Genomic DNA, 19975 nt, shown 5'->3' with positions numbered 1-19975 from the left:
TTGTAAAGAGATCTAACTATACAAAAAAGCACGGGTGAACGATGATTAATACCGTGAGAATTGGGAACAAAGTTGCCAGTATTTATTACTATAAGAAGGATATTTCCAAACTATTTACTTTACAACCAGGCATCACGAATTGTGATGAGTTCTACGACAAACGGTACTACCAAAACCAAAGTTATTTAAACAAACTAATTTAATGGTATTTTTAGATTGGTGGACTTGCTGAGACGCCCCTACAACAAGGAACGACATGATAATTATCACTATGTTGTGATTGGAAGGTCTAACTCAACATCTCTTCGTTGAAAATCATCAGTAAGTCACCCAACACCACCATCAAACCCCCAGTTTACTTATTTTCTTGTTCCAGGCACTGATTTCACCTTCTCCAACGTGATCCAAGGTATGAAGATCCCCTATGGTATGGAGATTGTTATAGACCCCCTCTTGACTGTCCCTAAAATCGCTTCTCTATATATTAGACAGACGAAACGTTTTTATTGCGTCAGAAGGCTGAACAAGAGGAAAGTTAGAAGAATGTTATGAGCATGGGAATTCACACCTAAGAAGAAAAATAGGTCCCAATGTAATGTAACAACAAAAACTCTCATCAGTAGTAGAAATAAATAACATTGATTGTTTTGTAGGTATTTATAGAAATTGTAAAGAGATTCAACTGTACAAAAAGACACGAGTGAATTGAGAACAAACTTGACAGTATTTATTGCTATAAGATGGATATTTCCAAACCATTTACTTTACAACCAGATATCACAAATTGTGATGAATTCTACGACAAACGGTAGAACTAAAACTAAAGTTATTTAAACAAACTAATTTAATGGTATTTTTAGATTGATGAACTTGTCTACACCCCCCTACAACAAGGGACAACCTGATGATTACCACTAGATTCAACTGTACAAAAAGACACGAGTGAATTGAGAACAAACTTGACAGTATTTATTGCTATAAGATGGATATTTCCAAACCATTTACTTTACAACCAGGTATCACAAATTGTGATGAATTCTACGACAAACGGTAGAACTAAAACTAAAGTTATTTAAACAAACTAATTTAATGGTATTTTTAGATTGATGAACTTGTCTACACCCCCCTACAACAAGGGACAACCTGATGATTACCACTATGTCGTGTTTGGAAGGTCTGTTTCAACATCACTTCATTGAAAATCATCAGTAACCCCCAACACCACCATAAACCCCCAGTTTACTGATTTTCTTGTCCCAGACACTGATTTCACCTTCTCCAACCCAATCCAAGGTGTGAAGATCCCCTATGGTATGGAGATTGCTATAGATCTTCTCCTGACTGTCCTCAAAGTCACTTCTTTATATATTAGGCAGACGAAACGTTTTTATTGCGTTAGAAGGTTGAACAAGAGGAAAGTTAGAAGAATGTTCTGGATTGGAAGGTCTAACTCCAGACACTGATTTCACCTTCTCCAACAAGCTCCAAGGTATGAAGATCCCCTATGGTATAGAGATTGTTATAGATCTCCTCATGACTGTCTCTAAAGTCGCTTCTCTATATATTAGACAGACGAAACGTTTTTATTGCGTCAGAAGGCTGAACAAGAGGAAAGTTAGAAGAATGTTATGAGCATGGGAATTCAGACCTAAGAAGAAAAATAGGTCCCAATGTAATGTAACAACAAAAACTCTCATCAGTAGTAGAAATAAATAACATTGATTGTTTTTTAGGTTTGTATAGAAATTATAAAGAAATTCAACTGTACAAAAAAGAACGCGTGAACGATAATTATACCGAGAAATGGGAACAAACTTGCCAGTAGTTATTGATACGAAGTGGATATTTCCAAACCATTTACTTCACAACCAGACATGACGAATTGTGATGAATTCTACGACAAACGGTAATATCAAAACTAAAGTTATTTAAACACACTAATTTAATGGTATTTTTAGATTGATGGACTTGTCTACACACCCCTACAACAAGGAACGACATGATAATTAACACTATGTTGTGACTGGAAGGTCTGACTCAACACCACTTCATTAAAAAACATCAGTAAGTTCCCCAATTCCACCTTCAAACTCCCAGTTTACTGATTTTTTTGTTCCAGACGCTGATTTCACCTTCTCCAACGTGATCCAAGGAATGAAGATCCCCTATGGTACGGAGATTGTTATCGATCTCCTCCTAACTGTCCCCAAAGTCGCTTCTCTAAATATTAGACAGATGAAACGTTTTTATTGCGTTAGAAGGTTGAACAAGAGGAAAGTTAGAAGAATGTTCTGAGCATGGGAATTCAGACCTAAGAAGAAAAGGAGGTGCCAATGTAATTTCCAAACCATTTACTTTACAACCAGACATGACGAATTGTGATGAATTCTACGACAAACGGTAATATCAAAACTAAAGTTATTTAAACACACTAATTTAATGGTATTTTTAGATTGATGGACTTGTCTACACACCCCTACAACAAGGAACGACGTGATAATTATGACTATGTTGTGATTGGGAGGTCTGACTCAACATCACTTCATTAAAAATCATTAGTAAGTCCCCCAACACCACCTTGAAACCCCCAGTTTACTGATTTTCTTGTTCCAGACGCTGATTTCACCTTTTCCAACATGATCCGAGGTACGAAGATCCTCTACGGTACGGCAAAGACTATTTTAATACACAATGTTATTTTGTTTCTATTTTATAAATATTCTTTATTTATTTCGATTCTGTTTGCTGTTCATTCTATTAACACTAATTATTTTATATCTAGAATTGTTAAAAATTAATAAAACAAATAAATAAATAATAAATATGTTTTATATTTTATTAAATAAACAAATGTATCAAATATTTCACAAAAACGCCAATTACATTTATTTAATGTTTTGAATTGTAATCTGTAGAGGCAGTATTAAATAAAAATATGTATTTGATAATTGTTGTTTTATTTTCCCAATCATTTATATCTAATTTAAATAGATTTCATAAACAAATTCAAAAAAATTCACATTAGAAAATTTATTATTGAACGTTGAAGTGGAAAGCAGCCTTAACGTATTAAAAAAGAAATCTGTAATGTCAACGTTGGAGTGGAAATGCACCTTAACGCATAGAAAAAGAAATCTGTAATGTGTATCTTAATAGTTCTGCATACGTGCAATAGATGTCACTAGCGTACGTTATCTTTAACAAAAACCTGTAATATGAAAATTACAGAATGTAATGGTTCAATGTATTTGGAATAGATGACACTAGTGTTGCAAAACACAAAAAATATTCGAAAATTTTACTTTAAAATTCATCAAATTATGCGATTTTGTATCCGGATCACTGAAACTTGAGGAGGTATTTTCCCGCCAAAAAATAATCAGGAGTTTCCCGCTTTTTTTCAAAAATTTGAATTTTCCCGCCATTTTAGTATTAGGAGCAACACACCTCCTCGCATTTCTGTTATTCTGTTACAAAGTTAAAAATTTCAGTTTTCTCACACAAATTTTTACGATTTTGCGATTTTGTATCCGGATCACAGAAACGCGAGGAGGTATTTTCCCGCCAAAAATGTATCAGGAGTTTTCCCGCCTTTTTTCAAAAATTTGAATTTTCCCGCCATTTTTGTATTAGGAGCAACACACCTCCTCGCATTTCTGTTATCCTGTTACAAAGTTAAAAATTTCAGTTTTCTCACACAAATTTTTACGATTTTGCGATTTTGTATCCGGATCACAGAAACGCGAGGAGGTATTTTCCCGCCAAAAATGTATCAGGAGTTTTCCCGCCTTTTTTCAAAAATTTGAATTTTCCCGCCATTTTTGTATTAGGAGCAACACACCTCCTCGCATTTCTGTTATCCTGTTACAAAGTTAAAAATTTCAGTTTTCTCACACAAATTTTTACGATTTTGCGGTTTTGTATCCGGATCACAGAAACGCGAGGAGGTATTTTCCCGCCAAAAATGTATCAGGAGTTTTCCCGCCTTTTTTCAAAAATTTGAATTTTCCCGCCATTTTTGTATTAGGAGCAACACACCTCCTCGCATTTCTGTTATCCTGTTACAAAGTTAAAAATTTCAGTTTTCTCACGCAAAGTTTTACGATTTTTCGGTTTTGTATCCGGATCACAGAAACTCGAGGAGGTATTTTCCCGCCAAAAATGTATCAGGAGCTTTCCCGCCTTTTTTCAAAAATTTGAATGTTCCCGCCTTTTTTGTATTAGAAGCAACACATCTTTCCCGCCTTTTTTGTATTAATATTTACAATTTCTCAAAATTTTTTAATCTGTTTTTTTAATATTTGAGCTACTTACCTTATTTAACAACTTAAGTTTATGTATTAAATAAAACACTAAATTAATTTTATATTTCTTTATTTTGTATACACATTACACAGTATTTAATAACAGTACTTAACAATTATGTTAAGGCTATGTATACTTTCAATACTAAATAATTATTTAAGCTTTGTCTTGAATTTTTGTATCTGGATAGCAGAAACAATTACTTTCGCCCTCTATGGGTAAGAGACAAAACTATTAGCATACCAGCTCGAGTTACAAACGATATCTGTATTGCATATTATAATAGTTCTTTACACATGCGTCAGGTGTCACTATCATGTCGCACAATAATTTAATTTATTTAAACGATCATTTAATATTTTGACAAATTGAGGCCAGTATGTATGATGTGTAAGATTTTTCTTTATTACATTTTTGAACTGATGGTTAAATGTGAATTATTCATATATCACCAAGTACGTGCTAAATGCCCTCTATAATTAATCTATTGAACTCAGATATAAAGAATAATAGAAACCTATACTGTATTTCATAATAGTTTAACGAATGTGCTGTAGATGACGTCACATTTAAAACATATACGATTGACCAGGAAAATATAATTTTAAACTAGCAGTTTTTATTAGCAACAAATTGAGTTTATATGATAACAATATAATAGAAATGTGAGACAAATTTTTGCAACTGTTTCTGCTATCCTTTTACAAAATTTCAGGATTACAATGTACAAAACTTTTTAATGTTTAATATTTTATGATTTATTTATAATAATATAATTATTATAAATAAGGAAGAAAAAAAACAACAATAAAATGTTTTATTTGCTCTTATAAAAATATTTTATAAACATTAACAAAGTCATCTGAACATAAAATAAACATTGTTTTGGTATTAAATAATACAATAAATAGTCAGTTTTTTAAAATAACGATTTTAGAAAAATTCGTAATGTATAATCTTTCTTAGAAAGGCACTATTCAAATTAGGAAATAGTCCTATGTATCTCATTCTATTGACAATAAATATTTTAAAAATACAATCTATACAATTTTGCTTAAAATAAAGGTACAAAAACAATGTTTTAAATAAATTAATAACTGTGTACACTAATTATAAATGTAATCGAACAAAATAATGAAATAATTATCATTGGAAATAGCCCTATTTATCTTGTTCTATTGAAAATAAATATTAAAAAATATATTCTGTACAATTTCGCCTAAATAAAGGTACAAAAAACAACATTTTAAATAAATTATTAACCGTGTACACTAATTATACATGTTATTGAACAAAATAATAAAAATCATCAACAACGCAAGCCTCTCTTTGAGTGTTTAAAAAATAAAAACAGTAAATAGCATACAAAAACGATTTTATGTGCAATTAGTTTTTGTCTGATAAAACAGAAAAATAATAAAGTGCATTTAAATCTAAAATACTCTTATCTCATACAAGGTACAAATAATTCAAAATATTTTTACAATGCAACTTATTAAACTTATATACATTATATTTTGAACTTGTTAGCATGATTCGGTGCATTAATCTGACTCTCGGTATTTAATTAATTGCAAATGGCATTGAAAACGACAGAGCTCATTTCCTCATCACCTATTCGAACTTGTGTGTGATCAGAGGGAACCGCACGATCCTCAGCTGCGTCCCGTAATCACAAACCACCGCGTCCCGTAGCATGATCAACTGATTGATGAACACGAACGGCGACCGTCCCAATGCGATGGTGCGCACACACTCGCCACTGCGCACGTCCCAAATCACCAGCCCACCGTTGCGTCCGGTGACCACCAGGTGGGGCGCCAACATGAGCACGTGGTTCGAGAACGCGTGCGGCACGTTGATGGTGTTCAGTAAGTGTCCCTGGAAACGTTCCCAGACGCACAGTCTGTCGTCCGTGCCCAAGGAAATTACGTAGCTGGACGAGTAGGTCATCGATGTTATTGCGCCGTTGTGGGCTTGTATGTTGTACATGCAAGTGCCTGGAAGTATAATAAACAATTTATATGCATTATTGGGTTTGTTTTGTTGTTGTTTACCTGTTTGTAGGTCCCAAACGCACAACATCCCGTCTTGGGATCCACTGCCGGACATTGTGGGATTCACCCTGTCTATAAAAAGACATGTTATAGGGCCGTAATGGCCGTGAAGGCTGTAAAGCGGACTTCCGTCTTCTAGTTTATGGACTTTGAGCATATGGTCCTGGCTGCCACTCAAAATCCTACCACCCTCGCAATCCAAACAGGTGATGGGTTGCTGGTGGCTTTTTATTGTGATGAGTTTCAGGCAACGAAAATCTTCGTCCAAATCAGTCTGAAACAATTTACATGAGTGTTAAACACCAATTTAAGATGGAAGACACATAAGAATTGATACTGCTGCTCAGTTACCTCTTTTTTGAGTTCCCTGTCAGTTATGGAACCCATAGATCCGGTTCGCACGTGCGTCCTCCTGTACGCACACGTGAAATTCCAGTCGATCGGTCGACCCTGATTGTAAGTTTGTAGCTGGAACAAATCCAGGTTTCCGCACAATCTCGCCGCCACTATTTTTGAGCCGACGATCTTCAAATGACTGATTCCTGATTCGGTTCCATCCTCAAACACACACTGTAACAAACAAAATGATGAGTGATAAATATAGTAGGAGTTATTGAAAGTACCTTGAGTTTCCCGGTGGTTCCCTCCCAGAACTCCAACCTTCCGTCTGCGCACCCTATCACAACTAAATTGTCCACGTAATCGATGCACCAAACCGGCGACAACTTCCCCCCAATGTTACAACCGCTGTCGCTCAACTCTCGCGTCAGCTTATCGTTCTTCAAGCTACCTTCACTGTTTTCGCTGTTCCAATTCCTGGAAACCTCACCGAAACTCTTGCGGTTGCGCACCTTGTCCTCCACATAAAAATGTCTGTAGGAACGCATGAAGTCCGACTTAGAATCCAGACTGGAATTGGGGCTGTGCTTGGCCAAGGAAAAGTCGGTGTTAATCCTGCGCTTGATCCTCGGCAACGTGTCGTCCCGTGACGGAGGCGAACCCGACTCGTAGTCCGAAAGGTCATCCTCCAACGACTGGTCGTCGTACTTGTCGCCGCAGAAGTACTGCTTCCTGTCGATATGCGAAATTAACTCGCCCGTGTTGTTGTCCCAAACCTTCAACTGGCCGTTCAGACACGCACTGACCAAACTGACGCCGTCGGTGGCGATGCACTCGATGTCCTGCTTGTGGCCTTCCAACACCACCGGCACGGCCTCCAACAACACCTGTTCGTCGGAACTCTCCTCCTTCCTCTCGTTGTACCAGGACGACCAAGACGCTCGCCACTCAGCATAATTCCTCGAACATATACACCTGTACAACACCACGAACAAATAGGTCAGGAACAGGATGCTGATAACGCACAGGATCAGGGTGAGGGCTATTTCCATCGGTGAGGTCGGATAGAACGGTTGATCCGGCTGAGGGATTCTGTTTCCTGTGTTTTCCACATCTGAAAACAAATTCGACAATTTTGACGTCAGAATTTTGCACTGACGTTGTTTATGTTTATATGCGGTGGTGAAAAATTGCAGAATGTGTTTGATAACAGTTCGGAATACTTGTGGTAATTACTAATGATGATGTAAAACGTTAAATTGTATTATCAATCAATTAACACGTAATCATAAACAACACCGAAATGTTTAGTACCAAACGAAGTAATTTTAAAACTTATTTTTATCCAACAAAAAATTTTTCATTTTAAAGTTTTGGAAAATAACCAAGACAATGACTAAAACTTGTCCTATTAAATATATATTAGAAGAAAAAACAAATAGAAAAATTTAACTAAAGTACTAAATCTCAGAAATTAATATATTAGGACCTTGAATAAGTTCTCGCTGTTTCTTCAAAAATGGTTGTAGCAGTACTCAATGCATGGAATTTCGAATGTACTGCTCAAACCGAATGACGCTGTCGATTTTAGTTGATGCATTTGATTCAAGCCCTAAAAGGAAACGGCAGTTTTAACAGAGTCATTTTGTTACATGATAATGTTCGGTCTCATGTTGCAAAACCAGTGAAAACCAAGTTGAAAACGCTTCAATGGGAAGTTCTACCCCACCCACTGTATTCACTTAACATAAACCCCTTCTGATTTTCATCTAATCCGTTTGACGACTCATGACCTGGATGAGCAGCTCTTATTTTAGTGGAAGAAAGTTGGAGTTACCGCAGAATAGCCGAAAGGTTTGGTGTATCTCATACATCAATTCTCCGGATGTTCCAATGGTTTATGGATACTGGTGACCATAGGACAGGGTAGAAATCGTGCTACAACTTCTCCTCAAGATCATTCTTTGAGACTTTTAACTTTAAGACAACGGTTTGTGACTATAAGAAGTTTACAGAACAAGAAAACGTAGAAGTACTGAAACTATTCGATAACGACTTAGGGAAGACAATTTTCAACCTGTTCCTGCTCGAGACCCTACCTTAACCCTAGTTCATCTTAGAGTCCAGTCAGAGAGTAAGTCAATTGAGTAGAACCGGATTGAGAACCAGTTCTGTTTACAGATTTTGCCTGAGCACATGCGATAGATGCATGTTTCGATGGCCAAATGAAAGATATGCTCAATGTAACTTCGTACATACCAACTTATTTGGTGGTTACACAAATATGATGTGGGGAGGCATTTCTTTAACAGCACGTGCCGATTTGGTGGTGCTGAGCGTTACATTTTAGACATTCTAGAAGAACATGTCCTGCCATATGGCCCTTTTAGGAGTCCAAATTTTCTACTAATGCAGGATAATGCACGACCACATACAGCCCATGTTGTTCGAAATTATCTTGCTGACGTTGGAATTAATGCTATGGCCTGGCCAGCTAGCAGTCCAGACTTTAACCCATATCTGGGACATTCTTGAGAGATGTTTAAGGGACCATCCAAGTAACTTGGAGACTGTGGAGTGCCCTTCTACTCGAAATTTGGAAGAATTTGGACCAAAATGAAATTCGAACTCAGATATTAAGTATGTACAGAAGATGGAAAATGTCATTCGTAGTAGAGGTGGAAATACCCCATATTAAGTTCAAATTTTTATATTTTATAAACATCAATTTTTGTTAATTCTTAATTTTTTTAGAAAAACAAAATTTTTAAAATTTTTTTTTAAATATACAAAGAGTGTATACGTTTATTTTTCCCGTTTTCAGAAAATATTGATAATAATCAATTATTATTGGTATGGTGCGTTAATCTCCTGTATATTTGTTCCTTATATTTTAAATGAAGTCTTCATTTTGTAAACAGCGACAACTTATTCAAGGTCCTAATAATTAAATAATTTTTCTTAAAAAATACTATTCCAGCCATCATAAAAGGGTACTAATGACCTTTTCCTGTTTTAAGACAAACCGTGGTCTAGAATTGAAACTCACCGTTGAAATCGATGGGATCTAGTGCGGCTGCCAAAGCCTGCCACTGAAATGTGTCCCCATACTTCTCCTCGTGGTTCCTCATTAGCTTAGCCTGCTCAGGGGTGATGACATGCGACAACTTGATGTTTGGCAAGACTGCTACGGCTTCCCCGCCCAAACTCATGTTGTACTTCCTCAGTATCGACGACCAATGTCGATGCGACAGCTTCAGCCAGGGAGCGTACTCGGCGTGCTTCAACTTGTTGAGGTCCTGCGTCTGGTTCTGCTTGTAGTCGATGTCGAGTGGGTTGTATGTTACGTAGTTGACGGGGTTGTAGGAATTGTTCGTGTTTTTTAGCGGGTACATTTGGATGCTTGAGTAAGTAGGGAGGACGCTGGAATTGTTGTCTTCGTTCTGGAGATTCACCAAGGTGTTAACTAACTGATTGAGGACGTCACTACTGTAGGCGATAACTGAGATCCAAATCACCATTAGGATGGTGATGGACTTTTGAAAGAACCGAGTCCTGGCCCAGACGTTAACAACTTTCCACCGCTTGGGGATTTTTTTCTCCTGTGCGTTTTGGGCTTGTCCGGCTACGATGTTGGCCGGAAAGGTGGACAGCTTAGGGTGGGACTTGGAGCGATTCATGCCCTTAGCTTTGAACAACATCTTGTCCTGAAACACCTGATTGTGGTACATGTTGTTGCGGAAACTTTGACTGGCCTTGTCCACCGAATTCTCCGACCTACTCACGTCAATACCCAAAACCGTCGAGAAGAAAAACAACTGCAGGAAAAAATCAGTAACCAACCCCACGATGGCGAAAATGCAAAACTCTTGTATGGGGGGCACGAACGTGAACAAGCCGAAGGTGAATACGGTGATTTCCAGCAAAATGTTTTTGGTAATGGCCCAACCTTCTTTACTCAAACCCTGAGCTTTGCGTATTTTAACGTCCAGGTGATTGGGGGTGCTGACCACGCTTTTGGTCAACACCAAATTGTTCTCCAGACCCACCAGAATGGCCAGGTAGGCGAACAAAGCCTTGCCCCCGTGCAAGGCGGGAGTTAGGCCGAAGAAGAAGCAAATACCCCCGGTCATTAGGATGCAACAGGTCACGGTTACTGTGGCGGTGAACGCCATGCCCAACTTGGATTTGATCATTTCGATTTTGCGGATGGAAAAGTAGTAGTACACGAACAACAACCCGAGGGCTAATAAAAAGGGGATCAGTTCGAAAAGGCAAGTTTCCCTCGGGTAGTGGATGAACAAAGTGTCATTTAAGATGTTGGGCTTTTCCAGGGCTACAGTCTCATTTTGATGCAGCGGATATAGCTTTATCAGTTTTTCTCTTAGGCCATTGATGAATCTACAACAATACATTTTAAAATTAAGTTTGTAATTAGTGGGTGTGACTTACTCAGGATCATATTCTTTAAAGAACAACGTGACAGCGTATTGAATTACACGTTGCCTATTTCTGAACGGATATCGTTTTATTCCTGTATCGATCATGTGCATTCCAAACAACATTTCCGATATAGAAGTTTTGCCCTTTTGAAAGCTCTGAAATGATAAGGTAATCAGCTCATGTTTTAAATAACAATATTTTGTCTATGGCAATAAAAACATCCAAAAATAAACAATAAAATCAGTAAACAAACACATATTTATCTTCAAATAATATTTAAAATTGTACTCCAAAGTTTATTTGTACGAGTTATGTAACAAAAATTGAATTACGTGATGATTGAAGATTGTAGTAAGCAACGAGCTATCCATGGCGAACTTCTGCACATCCTGATGCCACAAATTGGCCGGCGACAAGACCAAACAGCTGTACTGGGGTAGAATGTTGCTGTAGTCGTGCAAACGGTTCTTGGTGGATTCGATGTGCAGACACAGGTGGCCCAAGGTCTTTGAACTAAACAAAAATTGCACCTCAATCAATTAGAATTTTTTAAGGAGGTTTTTACCTTTTGGGGTCTTCGTAGTTTCGCACGGCGTCCAGCAGCTTGAATGCCTCGTAGAGGGGTGCCCGGAAGGCGTCGCCGAGCGTCAGGTCCGGTTCCCATGGTAGAACGGCGGCCCGGATCACCACCTGTTGCACGTAACAAAAGGGGCCGTTCTCCACTCCGGTCGCGTTGTCCTGCGACGTCCACACCAGCTGCGGCGACGTGTGGATGGGTAAATTCAATAGTGGCAAACTGGATCAAAAACAAAAATTATCCAGTTAATCGATTTTACATTAAAGGGAACTAAATAATTAATGTAAAGTAAATGATGGGTAAATTGTTGTGTCCACTCCTGGTGGAATAAAATAATGTTAATTAATTTTGGTGGCCTTGTAAATAATACGTACGTCAATTGGTAACAGTCGATTTAACTTCCATAATTATTTAAAAAAACGTTACTCAGAAAATAAACTTAAATTTTGATGTCAAATCCTTGAAATGTTCAGCTTGCTTAATTTAATAATTTACAATATAACAAACACATTATCTGTTGTTATATTTTTTATCAACTCACATATTTAATTAAATTCTAAATTACTAACAATTATACATATTTATTAGATTAGAAAGTAATTTCTAGAATGAAGTATGTACGTACAAATTATAATGTAATTGTGTTTGGAATTACCAAATTTATCAATTTACGACATAATAAGTAACTTTTTATTCATTTTTTATTATACCACAAATTGTTTAAATTTCGTTTTAATAATAAAAAATACAAAGTCTCATAGAGTTAAAGAAATAAAAACTAAACTCAAGGATGAAGTGGTAATATATCAAATAAAAGAGAACCCATTAAAATTTCCACATTTTTAATTAATAATCAGATTATAACTTTGTTTTCAATTATATGTTGTCTATTTTATTTTCTTAATAAAATTTTCGAAATAATTTGATACAAATCAATATTTTAAATATAGTAAATATACTTATAACAAAATTTATTTAAATATACAAAATTTTACTTAATATTTTTTTGTATGTACTATTTTATTTCTTTAATAAATTTTACAAATTTTTCGAAATAATTTAAATTTATTAATTTTCATATTTTTCATGGAATTTCAATATTTGACAAGGATAATTTTTTATTTTCTAACAATTTTTATTCCATGAATAAAATAGTAAAATTTATTATTTATATCTTAGAAATAATTTCAATATTTTTCAAGGATATTCATTTATTTTCTAATAATTTTTATCCTTGAGAATATCAAATTACATCAAATTTCAGGAATTTCTACTTTAAAATGGTTAAATCTTTATACTGATCTATTTATTTTATTAATTAAAAATTTCATCAACTTAAAGATTAACAAAATCTCTTTTTATTATTAAAAATAAATTAAGTAATTTTTTGCACATTTGGGTGGTATTTTTATCTTTGAGAATTTTAAATTACATACAATTTTATGAATTTCTATTTTTTTAATAATTTACATTAAATGATTTTTTATTTGAATTTTTATATTTTTTATAGAATTTCAATATTTATCAAAGGATATTTATTTATTTTCTAATTTCTCATGCTTTAAAATGGTAAAATCTTTATATCTATAAATTTCCAAAATAATTTGAATGTGAATCATGTGATAAAATAAAATGATGTATTCTGAATTATATACACTTAATAAATTTTACAAAAATCTAAATTCAATGATTTTTTATTTGAAATTTTATATTTTTATAGAATTTCAATATTTGTCAAAGAATATTTATTTATTTTCTAATCATTTTTATTCTTGAGACATGACAAATTACATCAAATTTCATGAATTTCTGTTGTAAGAGTAATTTCTATATAATTTGAATGTAAAAATAATTTTATATTTTTTAAAATGATAATATAAATAATGTAAAATGTAAATGATATGATAAAATCATTACCCCATAATTCTGCATATTTTAGCACCGTTTAAAATTCATTTTTTATTATTCGTTCGTTCCTAAGTTAATCTTTTAAATTGTATCCTTTAAAGAAAACTTCATTCAAATTTTTTTGATGTATTCAATATTTTATTCCCTTAATAAATTTTAGAAAATCTTAGAAATTATTTAAGTTTAATAATTTTTTATTTCAAGTTTTACATTTTTTGTAGAATTTCAATATTTTTCCAGGATATTCATTTATTTTAAGAAGGTTCATTCTTAATCATTATATTCTGTATTTTATGTCTTTAATAAATTTTACAAAATTTTCGAAAGATTATAAATTTAATGAATTTTTATTTCAATTTTTATATTTTTTAAAGAATTTCAATATTTGTCAAGTATATTTTTTTTATTTTCCATTAATTTTTTTCTTGACTAATTTAAATTTAATGATTTTTTATCTAAATTTTTATAGAATTCAATATTTTTCAAGGATATTTTTTATTTTATAATTTTTATCCTTGAAAATGTCAAATTACCTTAAATTTCATGAATTCCTACTTTAAAAGAGTAAAACCTCTGTATTTTATGTATTCTACAAATTTATGTATTTTACAAATTTTTCGAAATAATTTAATAATTTTTTATTTAAATATTTATGTTTTTTAAAGAATTTCAACTCAATTTATTGATTTTTTATTTGAATTTTTACATATTTTATAGTATTTCAATATTTGTCAAAGGATATTTATTTATTTTCTAATAATCTATATTCTCGAGAACATCAAATTTCATGAATTTCTGTATTAAAATAATAAACTATCTATATTAATTAAAGTTTACAAAACATTCAAAATAATTTAAATTTAATGATTTTTTATTAGAAATTTTATTTTTTATAAAAATTCAAAATTTATCAAGGAACTCTTCTAGATTAATATACAAGTTTCCAAAATAATTAATTAAAAAATTAATATTATAATAATTAATTATTACTAAAAATTAATATTAATTTTTAATAATAATAAAAACTGGAATAATGAATGAAAATAAGTTATAAATGAATAAAACATAAAACAATAAATATAATTAAATTATTATAAATTACGTTGTAATTTCCTTTATCGCCGTTAATTAATCAGCCCAGACATAAAAAATTAAAATGACTCGAATTATTGAATTAACAGCAGACTAAACAAAACGATCCTTATCATTTTTGAAGCACTTGTACATACACGTTTAGTTTAAAAAACCACTTTGACAATGACATTGTAAATTACATAAGAAGAATCATTTGTTTTCAAACATGTTTCGCTTTCTCCGTCAACCTTCAAACTCGAACCAATTACCCGTATTACAATTGCAAATAATCGTTGTTAATAAATAAATTATTATCGCCAATCGATTTATGTAAATTGTATAAGACTATTCGAAGAATGACTTAACATAAAACGATCGAGTTACACGAATGTTTCACATTGCGATTACAATTTTATTTTGGGGTGATTCGTATAAATGTTATCAGATTGCACATCTGGCATAAATAACATAAAATTATTAATTTATCTATTTGACTAGGATTATGGGAATGCAGAATACGCAGAGTTACGTATATTTCCAATTAATTGTTTGCTTGGTGTAAATAAAATTGATTTTCTGAGTAAAGCTACAATTAATACCCACTGTAAAATTGTACAAATAGCAATTTTGTGCTGTTTGTTTTAGTCAGTTGGTTGTAAAAAATCAGGGTTAAAATAACAGTGGAATATTTCAGTTATGTAATGCCTTAACTAAATTATAAGAAATTGATTGTATTACTTTTTTGGTGTTCATCAATGAATTTTTGAATAAAACATTTATTGCAGCCTAAATATGACGTAAATAAATAAATAAAATTAATAATTAATGTCATTACCATGTGACGATGACGATCACGGCAACGGAAACGATCACCGATATCGGATAGGAGCTGCAGAACAATCCGAGACCGTAGTAAAAGGAAGCGATGACCCCCCGATTCCGAGGCTCCTCGTAACCGGACATCAGGTCTACGTGCCGACGTCCCTCAATCTTTCGCACAACCTCCTCATCCTATCCATCTGTTTGTTCTATTTTATTTGATGGTTATTCAACACCTGGAACAAAGAAAGGCAAACTGAATGATATACGTTCACTTTTCATGGCTTTAATTTGTACAAAAACTAATACTTTTCTTGTCACAGAGATTTAAACTTATTTTATTGGTTATTCTAATTAAAAATTCCTCTTATCACAATAAACAACAAATTAAAAATTTTGTTTATTTATTTTTTTATCTTGTTAATTAAATTTGGAATTAACAATAACTCCATCACCAACACATACAAAATCAGCATATTTTACACATAATTTAAATGATGGAAAGTTATCTTATTGATTTGGTTCTAATCTTTTTGATGAAATGTGCTTGTCACAAGAAATACCAGATAACGAAATATTGAAACTGAATCTTATTTATTTTATTAATTAATTATTTCAACTTAAAACTCTTTATTATTAAAAATAAAATAAAATAAATAATTTTTGTGCATTTAAGTTTATCTTTCAAATTTTATCCTTTAAAAGATATTTCGAAATAATCTAACTTTAATGATTTTTTATATTTTTTATACAATTTCAATATTTGCCAAAGAATATTTATTTATTTTGTAATAATTTTTATTCTTGAGAAGGTCAAATTACATCAAATTTCATGAATTCCTGCTTTAAAATGGTAACTTTTTTTTATTTTTTATTATACCAATTATTTAAATTTCGATACTTAAAGAAATTAAACCTAAACTCGAGGATGAAATAAAAATATAAAAAAATAAAAGAATACTCATTAAAATTTCTACATTTGTAATATAAATCAAATATAACTTTGTTCTCAATTATATTTATTATTATTAGATTTGTTTATTTTATTCTCTTAATGATTAATAATAATAATAATTCTCGAAATAATTTAAAATTTTCAAAATATTTTTAATATACTATACTATTATACAATAACTACATTTATAATTTAAAATAAATACGTGATACACTTGATTAAATAACATATTTTAGTAATAAATAAAATTTATTTAAATATATAAAATTTTACTTAATAATTTTTTATATATACTATTCTATTTCCTTAATAAATGTTTATATTTTTCATAGAATTCCAATAATTGTCAAGGATATTTTTTTATTTTCTAACAATTTTTTAAGAATGTCAAGTTACATAAAATTTCATGAATTTCAATATTTTTCTAGAATATTTTTTTATTTTATAATAATTTTTATCCTGTGAATGTCAAATTACATTTAATTTTATGAAATTATCCTTTAAAATGCCAAAAAAAAAATAATTTATAAATTACCATAATAATTTGAATGTACAATTAATTTAATGTTTTGTTATTATTTGCCTTTATTCTGCATATTTAGCACCATTCAAAATTAATTTTCTATTAGAAAAAAAATTATTAGACAAATTTTGAAGAATCTGTATTTTATGTCCATAATATATTTTCAAATTTTTTAAAGTAATTTAAATTTAATGATTTTGAAAATGTCAAATTACGTAAAATTTCATGAATTTCTGTTTTAAAATGGTAAAATCTCTAAATCAATCTATAAATTTTCTAAATAATTAGGATGTATAAATAATTTAATAAAATGAGATAAAATCATTTTGCCTTTATTCTGTATAGTTTAGCATCGTTTAAAATTAATTTTCTATTAAAATAATCCGTTTCTTTTATTTATTAAATTTTATTGTCTAGATAATTTCATTCATAATTATTTGATGTATTCTGCATTTTATGTCCATTATAAATTTTAGAAACTTTTCGAAATAATTTAAATTTAGTGATTTTTTATTTTAATTATTACATTTTTATAGAATTTCAATATTTTTAAAAGATATTTATTAATTTTATTTCTTTTCTAATAATTTTTATCCTTGAGAGTGTCAAATTACATCAAATTTTATTAATTTCTTCTTTATAATGGTAAAATCTCTAAATTAATCTATAAATTTTCAAAATAATTAACTTTCATAAATAATTTAATATATAACATAAAATGTCTCTCTGTTCAAAATTAATTTTCTATTAAAAACTTATTTATAATCATTTGATGTATTCTGTAAATAGGTTCATATGTCCATAATAAATTTTATAAATTGTTCGAAATAATTTTAATTTAATGATTTTTTATTTGAATTTTTATATTTTTTATAGAATTTCATTATTTGTCAAAGGATATTTACTTATTTTCTAATAATTTTTATTGAGAATTTCATGAATTTCTGCTTTAAAATGGTAAAATCTGTATTAAATCTGTAAATTTCCAAATTAATTAGAATGTACAAATAATTTAATATTAATTAATTTAAATTATATCCTTTAAAAAACAACTTCAGTCATAAATATTTGATGTATTCACTTTTTTATTTCGAAATAATGTAAATTTAATAATTTTTTATTTGAATTCTTATGTTTTTTTATAAAATTTTAAAATTCTATTTATTTTTTAATAATTTTTATCCTTGGGAATGTCAAATTACAACAAATTGCATAACGTTCTGCTTTAAAATGGTACATAATAAAACAAACTTTATTTTTTTTATCTTATCAATTAAATTAGCAATAACTGAATCATCAACACGTACAAGATTGACATTCTTAACAAATTTAATAGACTTTCGTAGTCTTATTGATTAGATTTTAATCTTTTTGATAAAATGTCTTCTCAGCGGATATATACAGATAACAAAATATTATAACAAGTTGTATCTTATTTATTTTATTAATAAATTATTTCATCACAATCAACAAATAAAAAATAAGTAATTTTTTGTAAATTTGGGCGACTTTTAGTTGCGATTCATGTTTGAAACAATGTAGTATTTATACAAATTGTATAATGAGTTAAATTATCAGTAGTTGTCTAATTGATTTTTCTGGATTTAATATTTTTAAGGAAAATTGCTTTTTATCAAAGGAAATACCAGATAACGAAACACAGAAATCTGACTAATTAATTAACATATTAATAAGAACTAACGAGAAACATGTTACTTTGTTATCAACTATAAATTTAAATAAATATTTTTTTATAATATTTATACAGATAACAAAATTGACAATTTAAATTGTACAAATTAAAAGTAAATAAACAATATCCATATTTTTGTACATTTGGGCGACTTTTAGTTGCAATTCATGTATGAAACAATACAGTATCTACACAAATTGTATAAGTTAAATTATTAACAAGAACTAACAGGAACTAACAAGAAACCTGTTACTTTGTTATCAACTAAAAATTAAAATATTTTTTTATAATGTTGTAGTTCCCACATGAAACAATGCATCATTTAATACAAATCCAAACAGTATGATGCGAGTCAACTAAAATAACTCAGTTTAGAGATATCGCACATGATGATTCGGTTTGTTTTCCTCTAATTATATCTGTTGACCCTCCTTAACCCCTGAATGAAAATTCGATTTGAAAAATTGGCGACGTGTTTCGAATGGACGCGGTATATTTTAATGTTTACACGTACAAATGCGTTACAAGTATGACGTAATGATTCGGCTAATTGAATGTATACGTTAAACACGATCAAGTTACTTTCCTTGTATTTAGATTTAGAGATAACGATTTGCATTAAATTGTTGTTATCGTTTAAAAATTACTTGCTTTCGTGTTTGAACTAGTTAAATTAAATTTACTTGTTCAGTTAATAAAACTGTCTTATTATTATATACTGTTGAATTGTTGAATAAATTTATTATTTTTGTTTTCTTAGAAATAACTTGTGTAAAATTTGACACGAGTAATTTCAATGAACCTAAAATAGAAACACAATAAGCCGTTTTTATCCAATAAACTCCGGCTATAGGATCAAGGTTAATCCAAAGAGATGCTGCAATAATTGTTTAGGTTCTCAACCTTTTGTAACAAAATTAAACACAATAAACAAATTGAATGATTCGTTAACAATTGCGTTCCACATGACACTCAATTAGCCGACAACTCGAACGGTGTAAATTCAAAGCATGCCAGTTATTTTGATTGTTGTAATTTATGAAAAAAATTAATGTGACTTTTCTAACCCATAACCTAACCTAATCGATTTGTCATTTGATGGGAATTAATAATATCTCACATTTAGTTTTATTAAACGGGTTCGCTTCTCGTAAATCAATAACGTTCACTCAATCACTGTTTTGTTTGTTTATATGAGCACATTTCACGATTTTGAGGCGCACGAGCACGAAATTTTGTTGCACGGTTCGACTCAAAACTGCGTTTGACGCGGTTCCACGTG

At 30.9% G+C, this 19975-nt stretch overlaps 1 protein-coding gene and 2 long non-coding RNA genes across 3 annotated transcripts; 2 read left to right on the top strand and 1 right to left on the bottom strand.

Annotated features, from left to right (window-relative positions):
- Nucleotides 1-125: 125 nt before the first annotated feature.
- LOC109606301 (uncharacterized) lies at nucleotides 126-450 on the top strand. The gene is made up of 3 exons (XR_002192062.1): nucleotides 126-163; nucleotides 216-321; nucleotides 377-450. It is a non-coding gene; the product is annotated as an uncharacterized LOC109606301 (long non-coding RNA).
- Nucleotides 451-1120: 670 nt separating this feature from the next.
- On the top strand, nucleotides 1121-2798 carry LOC109606300 (uncharacterized). Its single transcript, XR_007547834.1, has 6 exons — nucleotides 1121-1672; nucleotides 1734-1906; nucleotides 1959-2064; nucleotides 2120-2400; nucleotides 2453-2558; nucleotides 2614-2798. It is a non-coding gene; the product is annotated as an uncharacterized LOC109606300 (long non-coding RNA).
- Nucleotides 2799-5108: 2310 nt separating this feature from the next.
- LOC109601316 (sterol regulatory element-binding protein cleavage-activating protein) lies at nucleotides 5109-19952 on the bottom strand. The gene is made up of 10 exons (XM_020017544.2): nucleotides 19814-19952; nucleotides 15539-15758; nucleotides 11710-11940; nucleotides 11477-11657; nucleotides 11154-11299; nucleotides 9751-11102; nucleotides 6986-7815; nucleotides 6714-6932; nucleotides 6363-6636; nucleotides 5109-6305 (listed from the first exon to the last, which is right to left on the bottom strand). Exons 2-10 carry the CDS (start codon nucleotides 15664-15666, stop codon nucleotides 5920-5922), a joined length of 3747 nt encoding a protein of 1248 aa, XP_019873103.2. The 5' UTR covers nucleotides 15667-15758; nucleotides 19814-19952; the 3' UTR covers nucleotides 5109-5919.
- Nucleotides 19953-19975: the final 23 nt, after the last annotated feature.

Source organism: Aethina tumida, chromosome 4 (genome assembly GCF_024364675.1).
Source record: "Aethina tumida isolate Nest 87 chromosome 4, icAetTumi1.1, whole genome shotgun sequence".
Lineage (NCBI taxonomy): Eukaryota > Metazoa > Arthropoda > Insecta > Coleoptera > Nitidulidae > Aethina > Aethina tumida.
Note: the sequence above shows the minus strand (reverse complement) of the source record. Positions and strands in the feature narration are given on the sequence as shown.

Coding starts and splice junctions, on each gene's coding strand:
- LOC109601316 (XM_020017544.2), bottom strand. CDS start 15,666: ATGTCCGGTTACGAGGAGCCTCGGAATCGGGGGGTCATCGCTTCCTTT. Junction 11,658..11,709: donor AACTACGAAGACCCCAAAAG/GTAAAAACCTCC, acceptor ATTTTTGTTTAG/TTCAAAGACCTTGGGCCACC. Junction 6,933..6,985: donor GAACCACCGGGAAACTCAAG/GTACTTTCAATA, acceptor TGTTTGTTACAG/TGTGTGTTTGAGGATGGAAC.